The sequence below is a fragment of the Podarcis melisellensis genome, assembly GCF_964234715.1.
Source record: "Podarcis melisellensis genome assembly, chromosome: 14".
NCBI classification, from domain to species: Eukaryota; Metazoa; Chordata; class Lepidosauria; order Squamata; family Lacertidae; genus Podarcis; species Podarcis melisellensis.
In genome coordinates this window covers 3,710,392-3,728,306 of record NC_138546.1, presented here as the reverse complement: position 1 = coordinate 3,728,306, position 17,915 = coordinate 3,710,392, and the positions used below count along the sequence as shown (strand labels likewise).

The following is a 17,915-nucleotide window of genomic DNA, read 5'->3' as shown; positions in this document are numbered from 1 at the left end:
CAGCCCCCCGCGACCCTCTCCCGGCTGGAGAGGTGACGCGCGCCTATGGCCGTTGCTCCCTGACCTGCTCTTTGGGGCTGGTGGTGGGCTTCCTCCGCCAGCCCCAAAGAGCAGGTCGAAAGGAACCTGAAGCCTGGAGAGCGAGAGGGGTCGGTGCGCACCGACCCCTCTCGCTCTCCAGGCTTCCAAGGTAGCCGCCTGAACGCACCTTAAACGGCACCTTGTTTTAGAACGGGAAAACAAAAGGGGGAAAATTCTCCCACTCTCTGCGCAGAGCCTCCTGCCGCTTCGCTGAAGGGGCGCTGGGCAGAGAGCAGAAGAATTTTTTTCCCTTGTTCTCCCCCCTCTAAAACAAGGTGCGTCCTATTGTCCGGTGCGTCCTATGGTGCGAAAAATACGGTATTCCTGCCATTTGAGGATAACACATCTGATTAAGTAGACTCTAGTCCATGAAAACCTATTCCAAGACAAATTGTTGACCTTTAAAATGCCACAAAGGTCTTTGTTGTTGTTGTTTACATGCTATTAGGAATGTGAAGACAGACTCCATTGTTGTGAATTTCCACAGTGGTGGAAATGAAGGCGTCATCTGTTTCCAATGCAAATAGCTGTTCCTTAATTTCAGCCTTTCCATACTAAGCAAAGGTAAACCAAAGTGGCAAATCGGGGAAAGAAGTGGACATGACAGGGCCTATGATGATTTTAAGAATGCCCTCCTATGAGGCAATGCCAGTTTTATGGAGAGTACTGTGAAGTAGCAGCTTTGAATGGTTTGAGGAATAACCTTGGGATGAGAAGAGGGGGTATTGGGGACTGTTCACATTTACATGCAAACATACCTAATTCAAAACAGTAGTAGAAGAACTGAAATGGAGACTTCCCTCTAAATTCACATTTCTGCAGAATTTCAATGCAGTTCTTCAACTAAACAATGCATACAAACATACAAATATCAGGGGAAAGTGTACATCAACAGGTGCACATAAGGAGAAATGCTAACTAATTCCAATGGGAGCTTTTTGCTTTGTTTTGTTCTAAATCGAAAACTTATGCGGAAGCCTGAATTTAAAATTGGGATAATGAGCAGCTCAAACTGATGGATTTGTCCATCCCTAGCTCAGCCTGTTTGGGTATCCCAACCAGCATGGGCTGATGGGAGTTGTTACTGAAAAAACAGCTGGAGGACACCAGGCTGCTACATAACCTAATTTTAGACACTGCAGTATTATGCTTGGGGTTCCAGCTGGCTCTTGCACTCAAGGAATGAGGAATTCCACACTCCCTTAAAAGTACAAATGGGTTTAGGATCAGACAAAGTGATCAGGAAATATGGGCAAAAATGACAAGGAAGCTGAATTTATATGCACCATCAGGGATGCCATGTAAAGTACGTAAGAAAGAGAAAAATGAGCCTCGCTATCTATTGCTACCAACCGTGGCTGTGCCATCACAAGTTTTCCCTTCAGGCTCACACAATAAATATGCAAGTTAATGCATATTATTAATATCTGCCAATGCCTCAAAGAAGTTTCCGTGCTCTGTTAATTTTGCAGTTTTTAAATACTACTGTTTCACACTAAGAACTCCAACCCCCATAAGAAGTCAGGCTCAGTGATCCAGATTAAAATTGTATTTCAATTTGGCCTCTGTTTGGATCGTAAGACTTCATGCCCTTCAGTAGCTCCTTAAAACAAATGCAAATCAAATGTCCGGGTCTGCTCTCATTGTTAATTTAGCAGGCTCCGGGGACAAAGCTGTTGGTTTTATCACACCAGGAACTATTCAGGCTGGACACTAATAAAGATTTTATTTTACAGATGCAGCAGCAGACACACTGCAAGTAATGTGGCTTCCTCCCACACAACCACCCTTCCTATTCTAAAAATATCAGTCTTAGAGGCTTGTTTCTCAATGAATCACTATCAGATCAAAATCACTAACTGCATTAGCTCCAATACTTTTTAGCATGGAACAACGAGCATTCAAAGTACCTACAAGTTTGAAAAAAGTTACTTGCACATTTTGTGCCATAACTTTCTTTCTAGGAGGGATAGAGATTTAATTTTTTGATGAATGCCCAAAGTCCAGGGCACTTTCCAGAGGCAGCACCGTGGGTGCTGGATTGGCAACCCCTGTTATACAGCTTTGTAACTTCTTTGTCAGTTTGAGCATCCTGCCTCTTCTCCCCGAATGTTGCCTTGGGTCTTGACCTCTACTCTCTCTCCCCCCCCCCCCACCTATATGTTTGCTGCTCTGGAACTTAACCCTGCTCTCTTTTGGACTTGTGTTTCTGGCTGAAACCTGACAGACTGGCTTTTACTGGAGATCTTTTCTGTTGCTTGAAAAGAACAGGTTATTCCTGTTTGCTAGGTCTAGAAGCCAGTATGTATCCATGCAGTTAGGGGTACCAGTTATTGCATTTTGATATTCTGAGCAGCCAGCACCCAGAAACTTCAGATTTGCCCTCCTCCGATATATGCAGGGGGGAATATTTCCAATACTAAATGGGCAATAAGAAAATGAAAGCTGTTGTAAGCCACTTTTGAATAAAATATAAGCACAGTTTGTAAAACTGTGAACGTTTCTCTTTGTGAGGTTGAGTCAGTAAATAAATTAGTCCTTGTTAAAAACACACATGGAAGGCTTATCAGATTTCTGCAGAGAAACAATCTCTATGATTCATGTTTCAATTTCACTGGTTCATCCACTCAGGTCCACCAAATTGTGCAGGCCAGAGTCTGAAATCTGGAAAGGAGCTGTCCAGCAGGAGCGTGGATCACACAGGAACCACAGGGGAGCTGTCCAGCCAGTCATTCAGAAAAAAAAGCACAGACTTTCCCAAACAGGCAATGCTAGAAGGGGGAGCCTTTGATCGTGTTTCTTGTCATCTTTGTTCCTGCAGACGATACTTTGAAGTCCTGGAGAGGACTCATGGTCTTAAAGGCTAGAAGGAGGTTGCAAGATGACGAAGATGATGACGGTGACTCTGGGAGTCTTTCTCATGGACCCAATATCCAGCAAAACCTATAGGCATTTTGGGTCCTCTTCCTTTTATTTATTTATAAAATGTATATATTTCCCTTTGTCAAAAAGCCAAAAAGCATGCTCTTTCTGTTTTAGATGGTGCATGACTATGTCACGGCAGCTGCCATCTCAGAAAAGAGAGAGACATGCCTGGTGTGTGAATGTCTCTTATAGACTGGCATAATAATAAACTGCCACCTGTAGTTTACATATGCAGTTGCAATTTAAAAATGTGTTGCACAATTAACCGGAGATAAATTAAAAATGAATTTTAACTGATTAATCTGATTCCCTAACTGAAGGCTACATCTAGTAGCAAGATTGGGAGTTGGATTTGGGGCTCAGGGCAGTAACTCTTCCCACAAAACCCATTGGGATGGCAAAGGGAGCAGGGAGGGGATGCATGAGCTGGATATCGGCTTCTTGTTCTGTCACTTCATCCTACTGATTGCTTCAGCTAGGCTGTAGAGGTGAGGGGCATTGGGGGAAGTAAAATTCTTAAGAGCCCTCCTCTTATTTAGCAAGTGGTTCTAAGAACTGGAAAGTCCTCAGTCGAATTATAAGGAAATGAACAGCTTCAGCTACTGGGGCAGAGGGAGAAAGGAAAACTAAATAAGCACAGTCTCTGTATACATCATTGAGCTGCTTGCACATTACAGTCAGTTACATAAATGCAAGAATATGTACAACCAACTAAGACCTTTAATGAAGCAGCAACGGTAATAGACTATAGCTGCCAAAAGACCGATAATTGTAATATATTGCTTTCCACAAAATCATCTGCATCTAAAATCCTGGTGGAGTGTTTAGATGAGAACTTCTACTGCATTTAATTTTTTTAAAAAGTAGACAGAGAAGAGAGCCATAAAATAGAGGCATTCCTACCCTGTATATGCACCAGCAGGGGTTCTAAAAAGCCATCTGAACCTTTCAGTATGCAGAGCACATCTGTTCAAAAGCACACCAGTGCAAGTAGATAAATAGGTACTGCTCCGGTGGGAAGGTAAACGGTGTTTCTGTGTGCTCTGGTTTCCGTCACCAGTAGCAGTTTAGTCCTGCTGGCCACATGACCTGGAAAGCTGTCTGTATAAGAAGGTATAAGAAGCATACCTTCCCTTGACTGCAGGGTGCAGTAAAGCAGAACTAGCCCTGTAAAGTACCAGACAAAGGAAGAAAAGCCTGCTACAGAGTGGGTTGGGAGTTATCTGGGCCCATTCCAATCTGGATTCAGGCCTGGCCATGGGACTGCGTTGGCCTTGGTCATCCTAATGGGTGACTTGTACAAACAGCAGGAAATGGGGAGTGCAACCTTGTTCCTGCTTCTTGTTCTCTCTGTGCCTTTTTGCTCTCATTGGCAATGGCACCCTTCCGAGTCAGCTCTGTGGAATGGGACTCTGTGGAATGGGCTCTCTGTGTTTCCTTCTGGTTCAAAAATCCAGAAAGGCTGGAATCTGTTACTTCTGGGTAAGAAGGGAAGCAGGAAATTATGCTCTGAGTCCAGAACAAGCTAAAAAATCAGTGGCTCTGGAAAAGGCAATCTTTTGAAGTGGGGAAATATGAGGAAGGAGGGATTTTATTTCAAATCCTGGGCAGCATCTCAAAACCAGAGCCTGTGTGTGATAGCAAGTCTAAGGGCATGTGTGAGTGTGTGTGAGAGAGGAGACTGGATGTACTACAGCAGCAGTGTTTGGGTGACATGTAGCCCAACTTCTTTATTGAGTGGGGAAAACAAAACAAGTCTCCAGCAACAGCAGATGTACAGAAAAGGATCTTCAGTATTCTGGTGTCACCTCTAAACAAAAACAGCCCTCACTCTCTCGGCTTCATTTACTCCAAGGCTAAGGGTTTCGTCTACCTGTAATACAATCCATGACTGAAATAACACTGCTCAAATCAAAAGTGGTACCAAGCGTGCCTGAGAAACCACACACTTTAAAATAAAGGTGAACGAGATGTGGCTGCAAGGCTGCAGACACACTGTGGAAAGAGGCAGCACTCATTCTGTTTAAGAGGAACAGAACAGGCATAAATTGAGCTTCCCCTCTTGAGCGTCTGTCCATCAGAAAAGCCATGAAAATTAAATGCCAGCAGCAGCATAAACTGAAACTCGCCCTAAAGTTTATGGGTGAGCCGTGGAAATTTGCAAGGTGCCAAAGGACTTGTTTGTTCTAATTGCACTGAACCTGCTCCATAAATTACACAAGTGAGATAAGCACAAACGTTTCTTGCTTTTCAGACTCTTCCAGTTAATGACATGCACAGAAACACCCACCGCCTGTCACAGCCCAGCGGAGCACAGATGCCAGCAGTGCTGGGCGTCAGAAGAAGGAGCAAATGTTCAAATCCCTGCTCAGTCACAAATTGCATTGGCTGCCTTTGGACAGGCTGCACTTTCTCTCTCTCCCCACTGCAGCTTCCCCCTCTGCAGCATGTTAATGGTTCTAGCAATGATCTGCCTCAAACCTTGTAAAGCAAAATGTGGTCAGAACGTGACCACACAGAACTCCCTTGGGAACGGCAAACTAAAAACACGATATACAGTATTTTGAAAACTAGTAATTTTGTCCGTTTCGATGTTCTGTTTGTTTGTTTTGTATTTATATTGTAAACAGCCCTGTGATTCTCGGATGAAAGGCAGTATAGAAATTTAATAAATAAACAAATAAACAAATAGGATAAATAAAATACCTGCATGTTTGAATGAATGAATGAATGAACTTGTAGCTGGGATAATAATGGTGCACAGCATTTTAAATATCTTTTTGGAGGGGGGTGTTATTGTTTTGTTGTTTCTGTTTTTACTATTTGTGTTTTTATCTCGTGTTTTTATCTTGTGAACTACCCTGATATATTTTTAACGAAGAGTGGTGTATAAATCTAACATAAATCTTCTTCTTCTTCTTCTTCTTCTTCTTCTTCTTCTTCTTCTTCTTCTTCTTCTTCTTCTTCTTCTTCTTCTTCTTCTTCTTCTTCCTCTTCCTCTTCTTCTTCTCCCCCCCTGCATTCCAAATGGGTAAGCAGGGGGATTTGGGGGGTGAGGTACACTTCAAATCAAGGATTCCCAAATTATCATTCTGCAAAAATCCACACACCACATTTTCTATACCTCTCTTGCATGAATGTTGCTTCTTGAACTTCAGGGCAGGGAGCAAATGTTGAAGTGCAGAGAGCTGATGCCAGTCAATGCCGAGGGGTCAATTGTGTGCCCCTGGGGTAATTGGAGGACTGGCCTAGGATCTGCCCACACTTGCTGTTCTGTTTCAACTTGGCATCAAATAGCTTAGTCACACCAGTCAACACCAAGATGGCTTGGTGCATTTTGCAATTCATTTTTAACATAATTGCTCCATGGCTTTAGACCAGAAGGCTAACAATTAAGAAGCCCACAAGCCCTCAGCACCATGATAAGAAGAACACAAAGGCTCCAAAATCCCTTTTACAGTATAGGAAATATTACAAAAAGTAGCATCAACCCAGGGTGCAGATATGGCTAAGAAAACTGATGCCATTAATGCCTTGGCTTAGATAACTGCTGTGGCAAAGCAGCTGTACTGCAGGCAAGAAAACAAGCTACTGGAGCAAAATGATGCCTTTAATATCAGTTTCCCAAGATGAAACCATATAACCAAACCGGTAGCTCATTTTCCCCTTCGCAAAGAATGCGAGTACTACTATTGCTTATTATCCGCAACAGCGATGTCCACAAAACACCATTGTTCTCTTACTTATTGCTTACAGAGAGCGAGAGAACAAATGAACACACGAAGGAGGTTTTCTGGAAGACAATAACAGTTACTCAGGAAACCAACACCCAAGTCTGCAGAAATATTTATAAATTTGTAAAGTAAAGGAGCCATAAAATGAGACTTTAAGAAGAAGAGGCTGTGAATCAACACCGTAATGCCATAACAAATAATCTCTGGGGGAAGTGAAGAGAAAGATTTGAGAGCAGCCTATTCCCTGACAATAACAAATGCCTCAACAAGACTTTGCCTATATGTATATTCTGATTTCCAGCTTGGTCAAAAACTCCTCCCAGCCATCTAGCTCAGTAAATAACAGAAATGACACCCCAAAGCATTAGAATCATGGCACTGTTTGCTAAAGGGAAATGTTCAGAAATGATCCCCTTACTAACACTAGCAATTTGTTTGAATTTAGCAGGAGGAGGAGGAGGAGGAGGAGGAGGAGGAAGAGGAAGAGGAAGAGGAAGAGGAAGAAGAAGAAGAAGAAGAAGAAGAAGAAGAAGAAGAAGAACAACAACAACAACAACAACAACAACAACAACAACAACAACAACAACAACAACAACAGGAATAAGTTGACATTATGCAAAACTCAGTTTCTCCATCCTGACTGGCAACTGTTCTCAGTCTTCAATAGCAAAATGCTCCCAGCTTCTGGGGAGGAGCAAAAGGCAGCATGTAACACCCCCCAACACAACCTTAACAACTGGAGCACAAGTTACAGTTGCCATGGGGATTCCACCAAAAACATCCTCACCCCCGCACATGGATCAGGGCACACCACCTCACAGCACCAGGTCCCCTGGGATTGCTGGCAGAGGCTTAACTCATTCAGATCCTGACCTTTTCCAAGACGCAATAAAAAAGATGCAAAGATATAAGATTTGTAATTTACGGGAGAAGCCTCTCCACCCCCAACATGATGGCTCCAGCCGGTATGGCTAGATAGACCTACGGTCTGACTCAGTAAAAGCAGCTTCCTATGCCGGAGAGAGACCCTTTTGAGCAGCCTACCAGGTCTACACCAATGTCAGTTTGCTGTAGTCAGTTGCAAGCATTCCCCTGTGGACACGGAAGTGCATGGTCACCCTGCTCCAGCCCCCACTTCCTGACAACAGAGTTGTCTGTGAAATTCATCTGTGACATTCAACAAGAAAGTTGTCTTTCCTACTACCATCTCAGCAAATAAATTACCAAGTGGAGTAAGAGGGCCCTATAATGCTTATGTTTGCACACAGCATCCTCACATGCATTGGGGTATAAATTAAACTTGCCTTAAAGATCAAGCAGTCTTCACCGCGCTCAGCATAAACCGAGGTGAGCCGGTACTGGTTCTCTGTAGTCATGTCAATCTGGTAGCCGGTCAGCTTGTAGCACACTTTGCGGAACTCCTGGATCTTTGCCCGGAAAACTTCTTTTAAGCGCTGGTTTTTCAGTTCGGCACTCTCCATTTGTTTCTTTAGTTCTGGAAAAGAGGAGACAGTTATGCTTGTAAGTTCTGTATCTTTCTTCCATGGGGGGAGGGGGGAGGTTTAAGGAAAGACAAGGTAGAAGAGGGGTAACCAAAGCAGTAAAGGAACAGAAAGCCCGACCTGAAAAGAGAGCTAGCTTCCATGCAGAGTTTCTGAAGACACCGGAGTCTTAGGCAGCAAATCCCAGCTGCTTTCTATCCTTGCACCACTAGGACAGCTCTCAGTTGGAGGGCACTACTGGCCTGATCTGTGCTATGCTGCTTTGCCACCCACATGCGGCCAGAACTGACCCTGAAGCAGTTTGTCCAGCCAGACCCATGTGACTTGGGACCAACAGGGGCCTGGCAAACTGTAGAAAACTCCAGCTCCAAGCTATGTTTTTCAGCCTCAGCAACCCATCTAATGGAACAAAAGCACAGATGATTTCACCCGTATCTGGTATCTGACCTCTGGCCTCCATCCCTGCCTCTGTCCCTTTGGTTCTCATCAGCCAAAGCCAGTGGCCAACACTCAACCTGTCTTCAGGCTGTGCCTCTGATCTGGGGTCCTTAGTTCTCATTTTCCTAATACAACGCCAGGCCACTGGGGATCATGCCTTCTGCTTTTAGCCCATGTGACCCTCGTCTGTTTTTCCAGGACAAGACCTCAGCTGCTGCATGACAGTTCTCAATCTAGGTCTGGCAGATAAAAACAGATGCATATGCTGAACTGTAGCTGGCAGGGAAATCCAGTAGAGAAGAAGGGGGAAACCAAACCCTCTGCCCTCACTGGCATGGAAAGCCATGCAAGCTAAACATTTATTTATTCATAGAAGCATAATCATCATCATCATCATCATCATCTCTACGCTGCTGAGGGTCACAGGGTGGTTTACAATATAAAAACAAAAATACATAACATAGTGACGAACAAAAACAATCCCCCCGCCAAGCTTAAAAGACAATAAATTGTTTAATTAGCTGAAGGCCTGGGACAAGAGGAATGGTTTTGCCTAGTGTATAAAGATATGTAAGAAATGCTCCTGGGGAGAGCATTGCACAAGAAGGACCTCTCATGGAGGAGACACATGAAGAAGGGCCTCGGGTGATGCTCACTGCGTATGGGTCGGTTCATATAGGGAGAGGAGGTCATTGAGATACTGTGATCCTGGGCCATTTAGGTCTTTGTAAGTCAAAAGCAGAAACTAATTGGCAGCCTCAAGCCTGGTTATAAATTCTATGAACCTGAATGGTCATGCTATCTCGTGTTTCTTTAAGTTGCTCATGAAACTGGCCACGGATAAAACCAGAGTGAGGATTTCAGGGTTGGCAACGTATCATGCAGAACAAGCCAATATGGGTCCAAATGTTAATTGGAAGGCAAGTGGTAATGACTTCCATCTGATATTTTCCAGCATGGATTTAACAACTTGCTGCCACCTTAATCCACTGTGTATTGATCTGCATTGTTTTATTAGCCTGGGAAATCACAAAGTTAGCGAGTGCTGCAAGATGTGGAAGTAGTGCAGGAGATGGGGGAGAGGGAATTTGTGTGCGTTCCAAAGACAAATGAAATCCAGCCCTAGAGGACAGCAGCTCACGTTCCCTCTCCAGTGGCAGAATCCTGGTAAGGAAAACTCCACGGAACTGGCTGCCACTCAACCAGTATTTTATTGCTACCATGTTTGCTGCCCGTGTTGTGAATCCTTCAAGAGGATACACAACAATTACCATGAATCTTTCACCCAAGGTGCTTTCTGAGTAATTAAACCACAATTTATCCCCCCCATTAATTACAGAGACTGTCTTGGTTAAATACATGTCAGAGATGCCGCCTACGTCAGCTTGTTTTATCAACAGAACAGTCCAGGGTGAGCAAAGAGACACATTTCCAGAGAAAACAAACAGAGACACTTATTCTTTGAAACCTCCTGCCTCTCCTCCTGCTTTCTCTCTTTGGCCACATGGTGATTTCAGCCAGATTGATGTATGCAAAGGCCACTCAAGTTAAACCTGAACATCTGTAGGCATCCAAGGGGTGATTTGGGCTTCCAAATTCTGTTTCACTATTTTATCACTACTAGGACTGCTCTTTATCATTATTTATTATACAGCAGCACCAATAAGCATGGCACTTTAAGTATTCAAGAGGACAGGACCCTGTTGCAAGGAGCTTACCATTTAAAATCTGATTGGAGAGCAGAGTAATGAGGGGAAATAAGCAAGGGAAGATATATATATATATATATATATATATATATATATATATATATATATATATATATATATATAAAATGTTTCAGTTACGTATATTTGGGTCTAGTTACAGTAAGTCTCCACAAAAGAAGAGCATCTGAGGAAGGGCTTGCAGGATATAAAAGAGATGGTATCACAGGTGTGGCAAGTTCAAAAAGTTTGAGAAGGGCAGTCTTATGGTCACCTAGTAAACACACATTAAACCCAACTGTGCTGCAGAAGTAATTACAGGCTGACTAATTGCCTCACCCATCCTTTGCCGTAAATTGTCAAAACTTTCTTCTCTTCTTCATCTTGTGTTCCTTTGGGAAATGTTTTATGGATGTCCCCTGGGAGTGAACATCGTGCTTTATGCATTTCTCCCACTTGCAGACCAGTGTAAATTCACACACATCTCAGCCAAACACAACAAGCCAGTCGCTTCCTGGGATTGCATCTGTGCATCTGATGCCTTTTCCTGGCTGACTCTAGCCTCTTGATTAATTGAGTAATCAGCAACTGAAATCAAGAGGTTAATTGGCAGCTCTGACCTCAATAGTCTCCCAATTCTGCATTCATCTGCCATCCCTAAACCAGAACAATTGAGAATAAAATTCTCACATGAGAAAGAAAAAAACAAACCCAAATCTGTTGCCCATGTTTCAGTAGCAAGCAATATTTCACCACTGTCAGAGACTGTGTGGGCTTTAATATATCTCAGACGTCCAAATGGGATTTTAAAAAATAAATTTTAAAAATGTTTGGAATAAACACAATCCAGTCTTAGAGGAGCAAATGTCCTTCTTTCCAGCTGACTGCAGAAGTTGCCTTGCCCAAATTTTGTAAGATCAAGTACTGAGCATTGCCCTTATTCAAGAGGAGACCTAACAACTCGGAGAAAAGCTGAAGAAGAGGTTAAGTGCTACTTCCTAAATAGGAGGCTCACAATCTCCAGCATTCATGTTAGATTCTGTCTACTCAAGGGGGAACAAATAAGTAGCATGTACTTGCTTCCTTGTTCATGATAGGCAGCACACAGCAAAACTATTTAAAGCCGCTTTTTGCAGAACTGCACTTGAAAAGGCTCCAAAAATGGAACCTCCTTCCAAGGAAGCAGTTAGATTTCACCCCGGAGTCACTGTTCATTGCAGACAATACACAGAAGTCCACTTACAAGTGAATTTAAACCACTTACAATTTACTATTTTAGTCTGGCAAAATGGAAAACACCCAGGACAAAAATAATAGCACAAGAAAATGAACTGAATCTTGCAAATGGGGTGCTTTTTTACTCTGGACTTCAAAAGACTGCCAATCGGCTTTTGACAAATATGAGCCAAAAGGGAGCATGATGCACTTTATTTAATTTTATTTATTTATAATATTTATAACCTGCCCTTCACCAAGTGGACCCAGGGATGGGTACAGGCATAAATAAAACAGCATAACATAATGTCTAAGATAAACATTATCAAACTTTAAAAACAACAATGAAAACAACATTCAGAGGATAAAGGTGACTACTTTCTTCTACTACACTTAACAATTTATTACATATATACCTCGTCTTTTCTCCAAGGACATCAAAGAGGATTTGGAGTATCTTGGATTATGCTTTAATATATTAACAGGGGTTATATATTATATCTAAAGGGGTGTCACATGGAAGGTGGAGAATGCTCCTTTTCTCCTGTTCTGGAGATTAGGACCTGCACCAATGGATTCAAGTTACAAGATTCTGACAAAAAACACAGAAATAACTTTCTGACAGTAAGAACTGCTCAAAAGTGGAACAAACTCCCTCGGGAGGTTAGGGACTCTCCTCCCATGAAGGTTTTTAAGCAGAAGTTGGATGGATGCTTTAGCTGAGATTCCTGCGTTGTAGCCGGTTGGACTAGATGACCCTCAGAGGACCTTCCAATTCTGCAATTCTGCGATTTTATGAACATGCTCTTCCCAGTGCTTTAAGATCTGTCCACAAGGGCCTGCTCAAGGGGCCATCAACTCCTTGGATGCAAGGTGAGTGTCTACCAGGAGCAGGTCTTCCTGGGAATTGTGCCAGTGTTATAGATTATTATCTTCTTCCAGAAGACTCACGTAGTCCTAACCATCCATCTCCATCTGGAGACAATTAAAAACATTATTGTTGTTACGGCGTGACTTTTTTATTGAGTTTGGGGCTGCAAGTTTTATCCTATTACTGCGTGGTCTGTTCTGGCAATCATTTTATTATATTAGCAACTTGATGTTGTAAACTAGTTTGAAAATGAAAGTTGGGCAAAATAAAAAATCTAGCAATTAAGCAAACAGTGGCATAATAGGATTTTACACAACAAGGGCACCACATCTAATCATTTTATTATTATTTAAACATAATTTTATTAATCTAGCTTTCCAAGGTAGCCTACAAAAGAGAACCATAAAACAAATATAAAACAGGTAAAGAAAAATCAGAAATAAAAGCAGTTATTGTAGCAACAGTAAAAATACAAAAAGCAGTAGATATAAATTAAGTTAAAATCCTGGGTAATCTTTTTGTTGTTGTTGATTTTAAAATGCTTAAAACGTGGCTCTCTGAGCAACCTAGTCAGGTGGCGGCTTATAAATAATAGTAATTATTATTAAGAAAACCTACAGAGTGACAGGGATATTTAGAGAATGACCTCTGGTGCCAGACGTAAAGAACAGGCAGGTTGCACAATACATAGGACTCCTACATCTTGCTTTCTGAACTAGCAAAGGCAGCCATGCCAATGTTTTGCAGGGTGTGTGTGTGGGTGGGTGGGTGGGTGTATCTACTCTGCATCAGCACCAAGGTATATTTGAAAAACGAAGGGATGTTGGCAACAGAGCTGCCGTTGCCCACTCACAACAGCCAAGAACCCTGGTTGCTTGTACTCCAAATATTTTCATGAAATTTCCTTTAAATTGAAGCTTTCAATAGCACTGTTTGAAAACTGGAGTACAGTTATGGGAGCTGTGGCGGCTTTGCATTCTGTTTGCTATACACAGGAAGCACTGTAAACAGAACTTCAATGAGGCCTTCACCTGGGTGAATAAAAAGCAATTAACCAAAAGGCAAAACTATCTGGTTCACACCGGATTTTGTTTTGTTTTACATTTCAATTATACTTTGTTTTCTTTTTGCAAGAAATAAATAAATGGTCCGCTTTCAAATCAAATCTGAATGTAATATTAAAGCCAAATCTACGCATTGATAATACCTTAAAACTGATTTTACCAGCCATCTTTCAGGCCCAAATGAAACAAAAAACTTGAGATAGATGAACAGCCTCCAGAAGGCTGCTAGTCTGAGCAGAAGAATGGAAAGGAGAAATATATTTACTTCTACAAGTGGGAAGACAGCTTGGGAGGAAGGATTCTGAATGAAGAAATGGTAGGGAGTAACAGGGTTAAGTAGACCCTCATCCATTCTGTAAAAGGCTGGTTTTCTATGACAGGATTCAGGGAGACAATATCTACCATTTGAGGTCAAGCATTATAAATGCAGCAACAAGAGGTCATACACAATGTTTATTAATATGGGCTTGTTCCTGAACGTAGTGGCCTGGAAAACTCACAGTCCATCCAAATTGCAGCAATTTAAACCCCCAGTTTGTAAATCAATCCTCCTTGCCCTTATGAGGAGAAAACAATTTCTATGGGTCAGGGAGAGAAGAACAGACTCCCTGGCATAAACTCTCTACTGCCTTTTTTTGACAGAGAGAGCTGAGAGCTTGAGACGGGATCTTTCACAACACCAAAAGCTTAGTGGGCTTCTCATTTTCCATATACCTCTGGAAGAAGACATGAGCTAGAGGGCAGGAGATTGTCATAGAAATGTACCATCTGGGTAGAATTTAAGATTTAAGGATTTAAGATGCTGCTTGACTTTTCCACTGTTGAACAGTTGACATACCATTGATCACAAATTGCTTTTGAAAATTTGCTCTGTTTCGAAAGTGGTTTGTCATACAGCTTTGGGCTCCCCGACTTAGTTTCCAAGATGTTTGGACTCTGGCCAATGTCTTTAGGTAAGCAAACCTGTTCTGAAATGAGCCTGAGGCAAGGAGAGATAGGGGAGAGGCAGAGAGATGTGGGTGAACAAGATGACATTGATAAAGTTAACCTTATGGATTTATTGAGAAATCAAGATCTCTCAACCATAAACTTTCTTTTTATAATAACTACCCTTCAAACTTTAGTTTCTCTCCTATCCAAACACTCTCTCTACTCATGCAACACTTACATGAACATTAATGAATAATTCACTGTAATTTGAATAAAGTATGGGGTGGGTCTTTTCCACCTTCTAATGAAAATGTCACTGCTTTTGGAACAGAACTTCAGCTGGGGAACCTTTCAGCGATGCTTCACCTAATTAGAGTCTGGTCAATAAGCATATTACTGGCCTTTAGAAAAACATAAGGAACACTGACTTTGACCCAATAAGCTAACTACTGACCAACCTCTCCACAGCAATTCTAATTTGAACGCAACTTCTTAGCTGTGTTGTTTTGTGCCTCAAGAGCAAAGAGGCAACCTAGGAAATGTATAGCAAATCTAGCTCAAAGGAGATCCTTCTTATTTAAAAGCAAATGAACCATAGTTTAACATGCTAGTTAAAATGAGGCATTGTTCCAAGAGAGTTTGTCTCCATGGCCTTGTCTAAAAAGAAAAGGTGCATCATGCATTATTAGAGAACCTGCCTTTATTCCCTCAAAACGATGATGTTGGGAAATATTTAGCAAACCAAGTGTTGTGGTGTGCCGTACTCCTGTTCACTGTTCCCATCAGCCAGCCATGCCTTCCTCCGCAATGCTCCATTTCATCACTGCCCCTGTCCTGCCCATCAGTCACCATTCTGTGGCCACTGAAAATGTTGTAGAGTCCCCCCCACCCGGCCAACTTGGGGTTTCGTTTTCAAACACTTTTTGCACTTTGCAAACCCCGGTGCTCCTTCAGTCTGCTGATACCTCTCTCATTTGTGTGAATGGTGCCATTTTGGTTAACTAACAACAGCAGTCACACCTGGAGACTGGAAATAGGGTGGGGGGAGAGAATTCCATTTCATAACATATAGGACCCTTCCTAATTACTATGATCAGGCAAAAGGTTCTTCTGGTCCAGTACCTATAAGGTTCATGAGCAGATGTAATTTCTGCATACCAGGGCAAATGCTGGGAGGCAGACCAGCATGATGATACTGTCTCTACATATGGATTTTTTTAAAAAGCTATTATAACCATTGCTACTTCATATGCCATGGCTTCTGCCCGTTTCTCCACAAATCTCTTCACAGACTTGTTTACAGCCATTGTTCTCTGCACCTATAAACTCACCCACCTATTCTATTTATTCCAGTACTCCAGAAATTTGAATTATTTTCTTATGCTGCCCTTTGAGCTACCGAATCACTCCCCCTGCTTAAGTCTTGAGCTGAAAGTGTATTGCTAGGCTTGGTTAATGACACAAAGAGTTTTGCAGTACTGTGTGAAGGACACCATATAAAATAAACTGCATTATATTAAGCAAAAGCTAATAGGAGAGAAGGCAGAATCTCTTCTGATCTACACATATTGACGATCTTATCTCAAAAGAGATAAAATTCACTTGTTCATTTTATGGGGCTCTTTTAGATCTAGGGTGGAGTACTGGGGGAATAAGAGGGGGGATGCTGTCACACAGTATACATGGCACATTTCTATAGTTCCTACATGGTTGAGCAAACTTGAATAAGTCTTGCATTGCAGCAATGAATTTGTTTATTTACTAAACTAACAGAAAACTGTTTCGAATTAACCTGTCTTGGCCTCTGCTGTCTTTGACAAAAAGTTCTCAATATATTGCTCTATGTTTCTTCTTGGCGTGGTTTAGTTTCTACTTTGCTATTTTCATTATTCCTCCAACCTGTAGGCACTGTCAGATAACCTGAGGCCCAAACAGCCAGGTAGGTGTCTCTGGCCCAAGCCAAAACTCAAAAGATCAAATTGGACATAGATAAAGCAGTAATTCACTCCCTCAAGTCTTGAGCAGAGGTATTACCAAGCTCTAATAACTTAGCTGTGTCTCAGTGGAAGCACCAGGAACTAGACTAGGGTGTGCATGTCTTTGAAGTCAAGCCACATGGTTTATAAACGAGCCAGAAGCCCTTCTCTTTGTCAGCTGACTAGTTCCTATCCTTAGCCACAGACATAATGGTCTGATCCCACCATCAGCTATGTAAGTCAACTTTACTCAAAGGTCAGACTGGGATTTTATATTCACATGCATGGCTCAAACTAATGGAATTGCTTCCACTGCAAACATTGAGGCATCAAGGCCGTTCTACCCTGTCAGCAGGACCAAGGGCACCGCATTCCGGCAAAAGCATCACTCTATAATTTTGAGGTAGGCTCTCTTGGCTAATCCTTTGGGAAGCCATCAGAAATTCTCTTCCCTTAATTCAACTCCTCCAAATTCCTGCCATTACGTTGAAGTGAAACATGTCTTGAGCTGAGAAAGCTCAAAGACTCTTGTCAACCATTCACACTTGCCCCAAACCCTCTTTTGTTCCTTTTGTTGCATCTAACTGGCTTGCTTTCTACACAGAACTGCTCCTCTGGGCCTACTTTTAGATGACGGCCCCCTGACCTCTTTGCTCAAGCCCAGATCAGAAGGTTCTGCTCCCTGTTTATTGGAATATTTGTCATGTTCTCCTTCGCTTCCTGGAGTCCACTTTATGAAAACAATCATTTAAGGACAATACTGCTGAGGCAGAGGAAATCTGATGGTTCACAGAGGAGAGAAACAGAAAGAAAAGAGCAATGGGGGGGGGGGAGTTCTGCCGAAGAACAAAAGTGCTGGAAAGGAACACAGGGGAAAGCAATCACATCTTCCACTCCAAGAGTAGGAAGATGCTTGGAAGGCTTTCAGCCATGCCTCTGTGTCCTTGGAGCTCATGCACCTCTGCAGGTAACCTGTTCCCTCAAGCATGACTCTGCAAGGGAGAGATTATTCTCAGACACATGCACAAAGATCGGCAAAGTCCACCAACTCCGCTGCAACCACCCCTCAACCAGCCTCACTTGGACTTGGCCAACCCCACTGGTAGGCTGAAAATCTGGAACGTAGCATCCGCAGTGCCGTGCCACGCTGAGACTCATTTGCAGCCGATGCATTATTCATCACATGCTCACTTCAAAAACTATTTCAGTTTTAAATTTTTAAATATTTAATAATTGTGTATTAAATATTCATGTGATTTTATTAGAAAATTTGGGGGAAGTTTGGCAGCAAGGATCTAATTGTTAAGTTTATCATTGGGAACTGATTGGGTGCCCATAGAAGCCTCAGAGTTTATTAAGGGAAGGAGAGAGGCGAGTAAATTGCCAAATGCTCAGGGAACTGGGGAAGGCTGCAGAGCACAAACAACCTCTGCTAAGTGGACTGTCTGAGATTGTGTGCCTATCGATCTCTCT

General features: G+C 42.4%; 1 protein-coding gene across 1 annotated transcript in view; it reads right to left on the bottom strand.

Annotated features, from left to right (window-relative positions):
* Positions 1 to 17,915, bottom strand: part of MAD1L1 (mitotic arrest deficient 1 like 1) — a 456,297-nt gene that overhangs the window by 120,113 nt on the left and 318,269 nt on the right. The window contains exon 17 of the mRNA XM_081889171.1: positions 8,045 to 8,235. Coding sequence (XP_081745297.1) covers positions 8,045 to 8,235 — 191 coding nt within the window. The remainder of the gene's footprint in view (positions 1 to 8,044; positions 8,236 to 17,915) is intronic.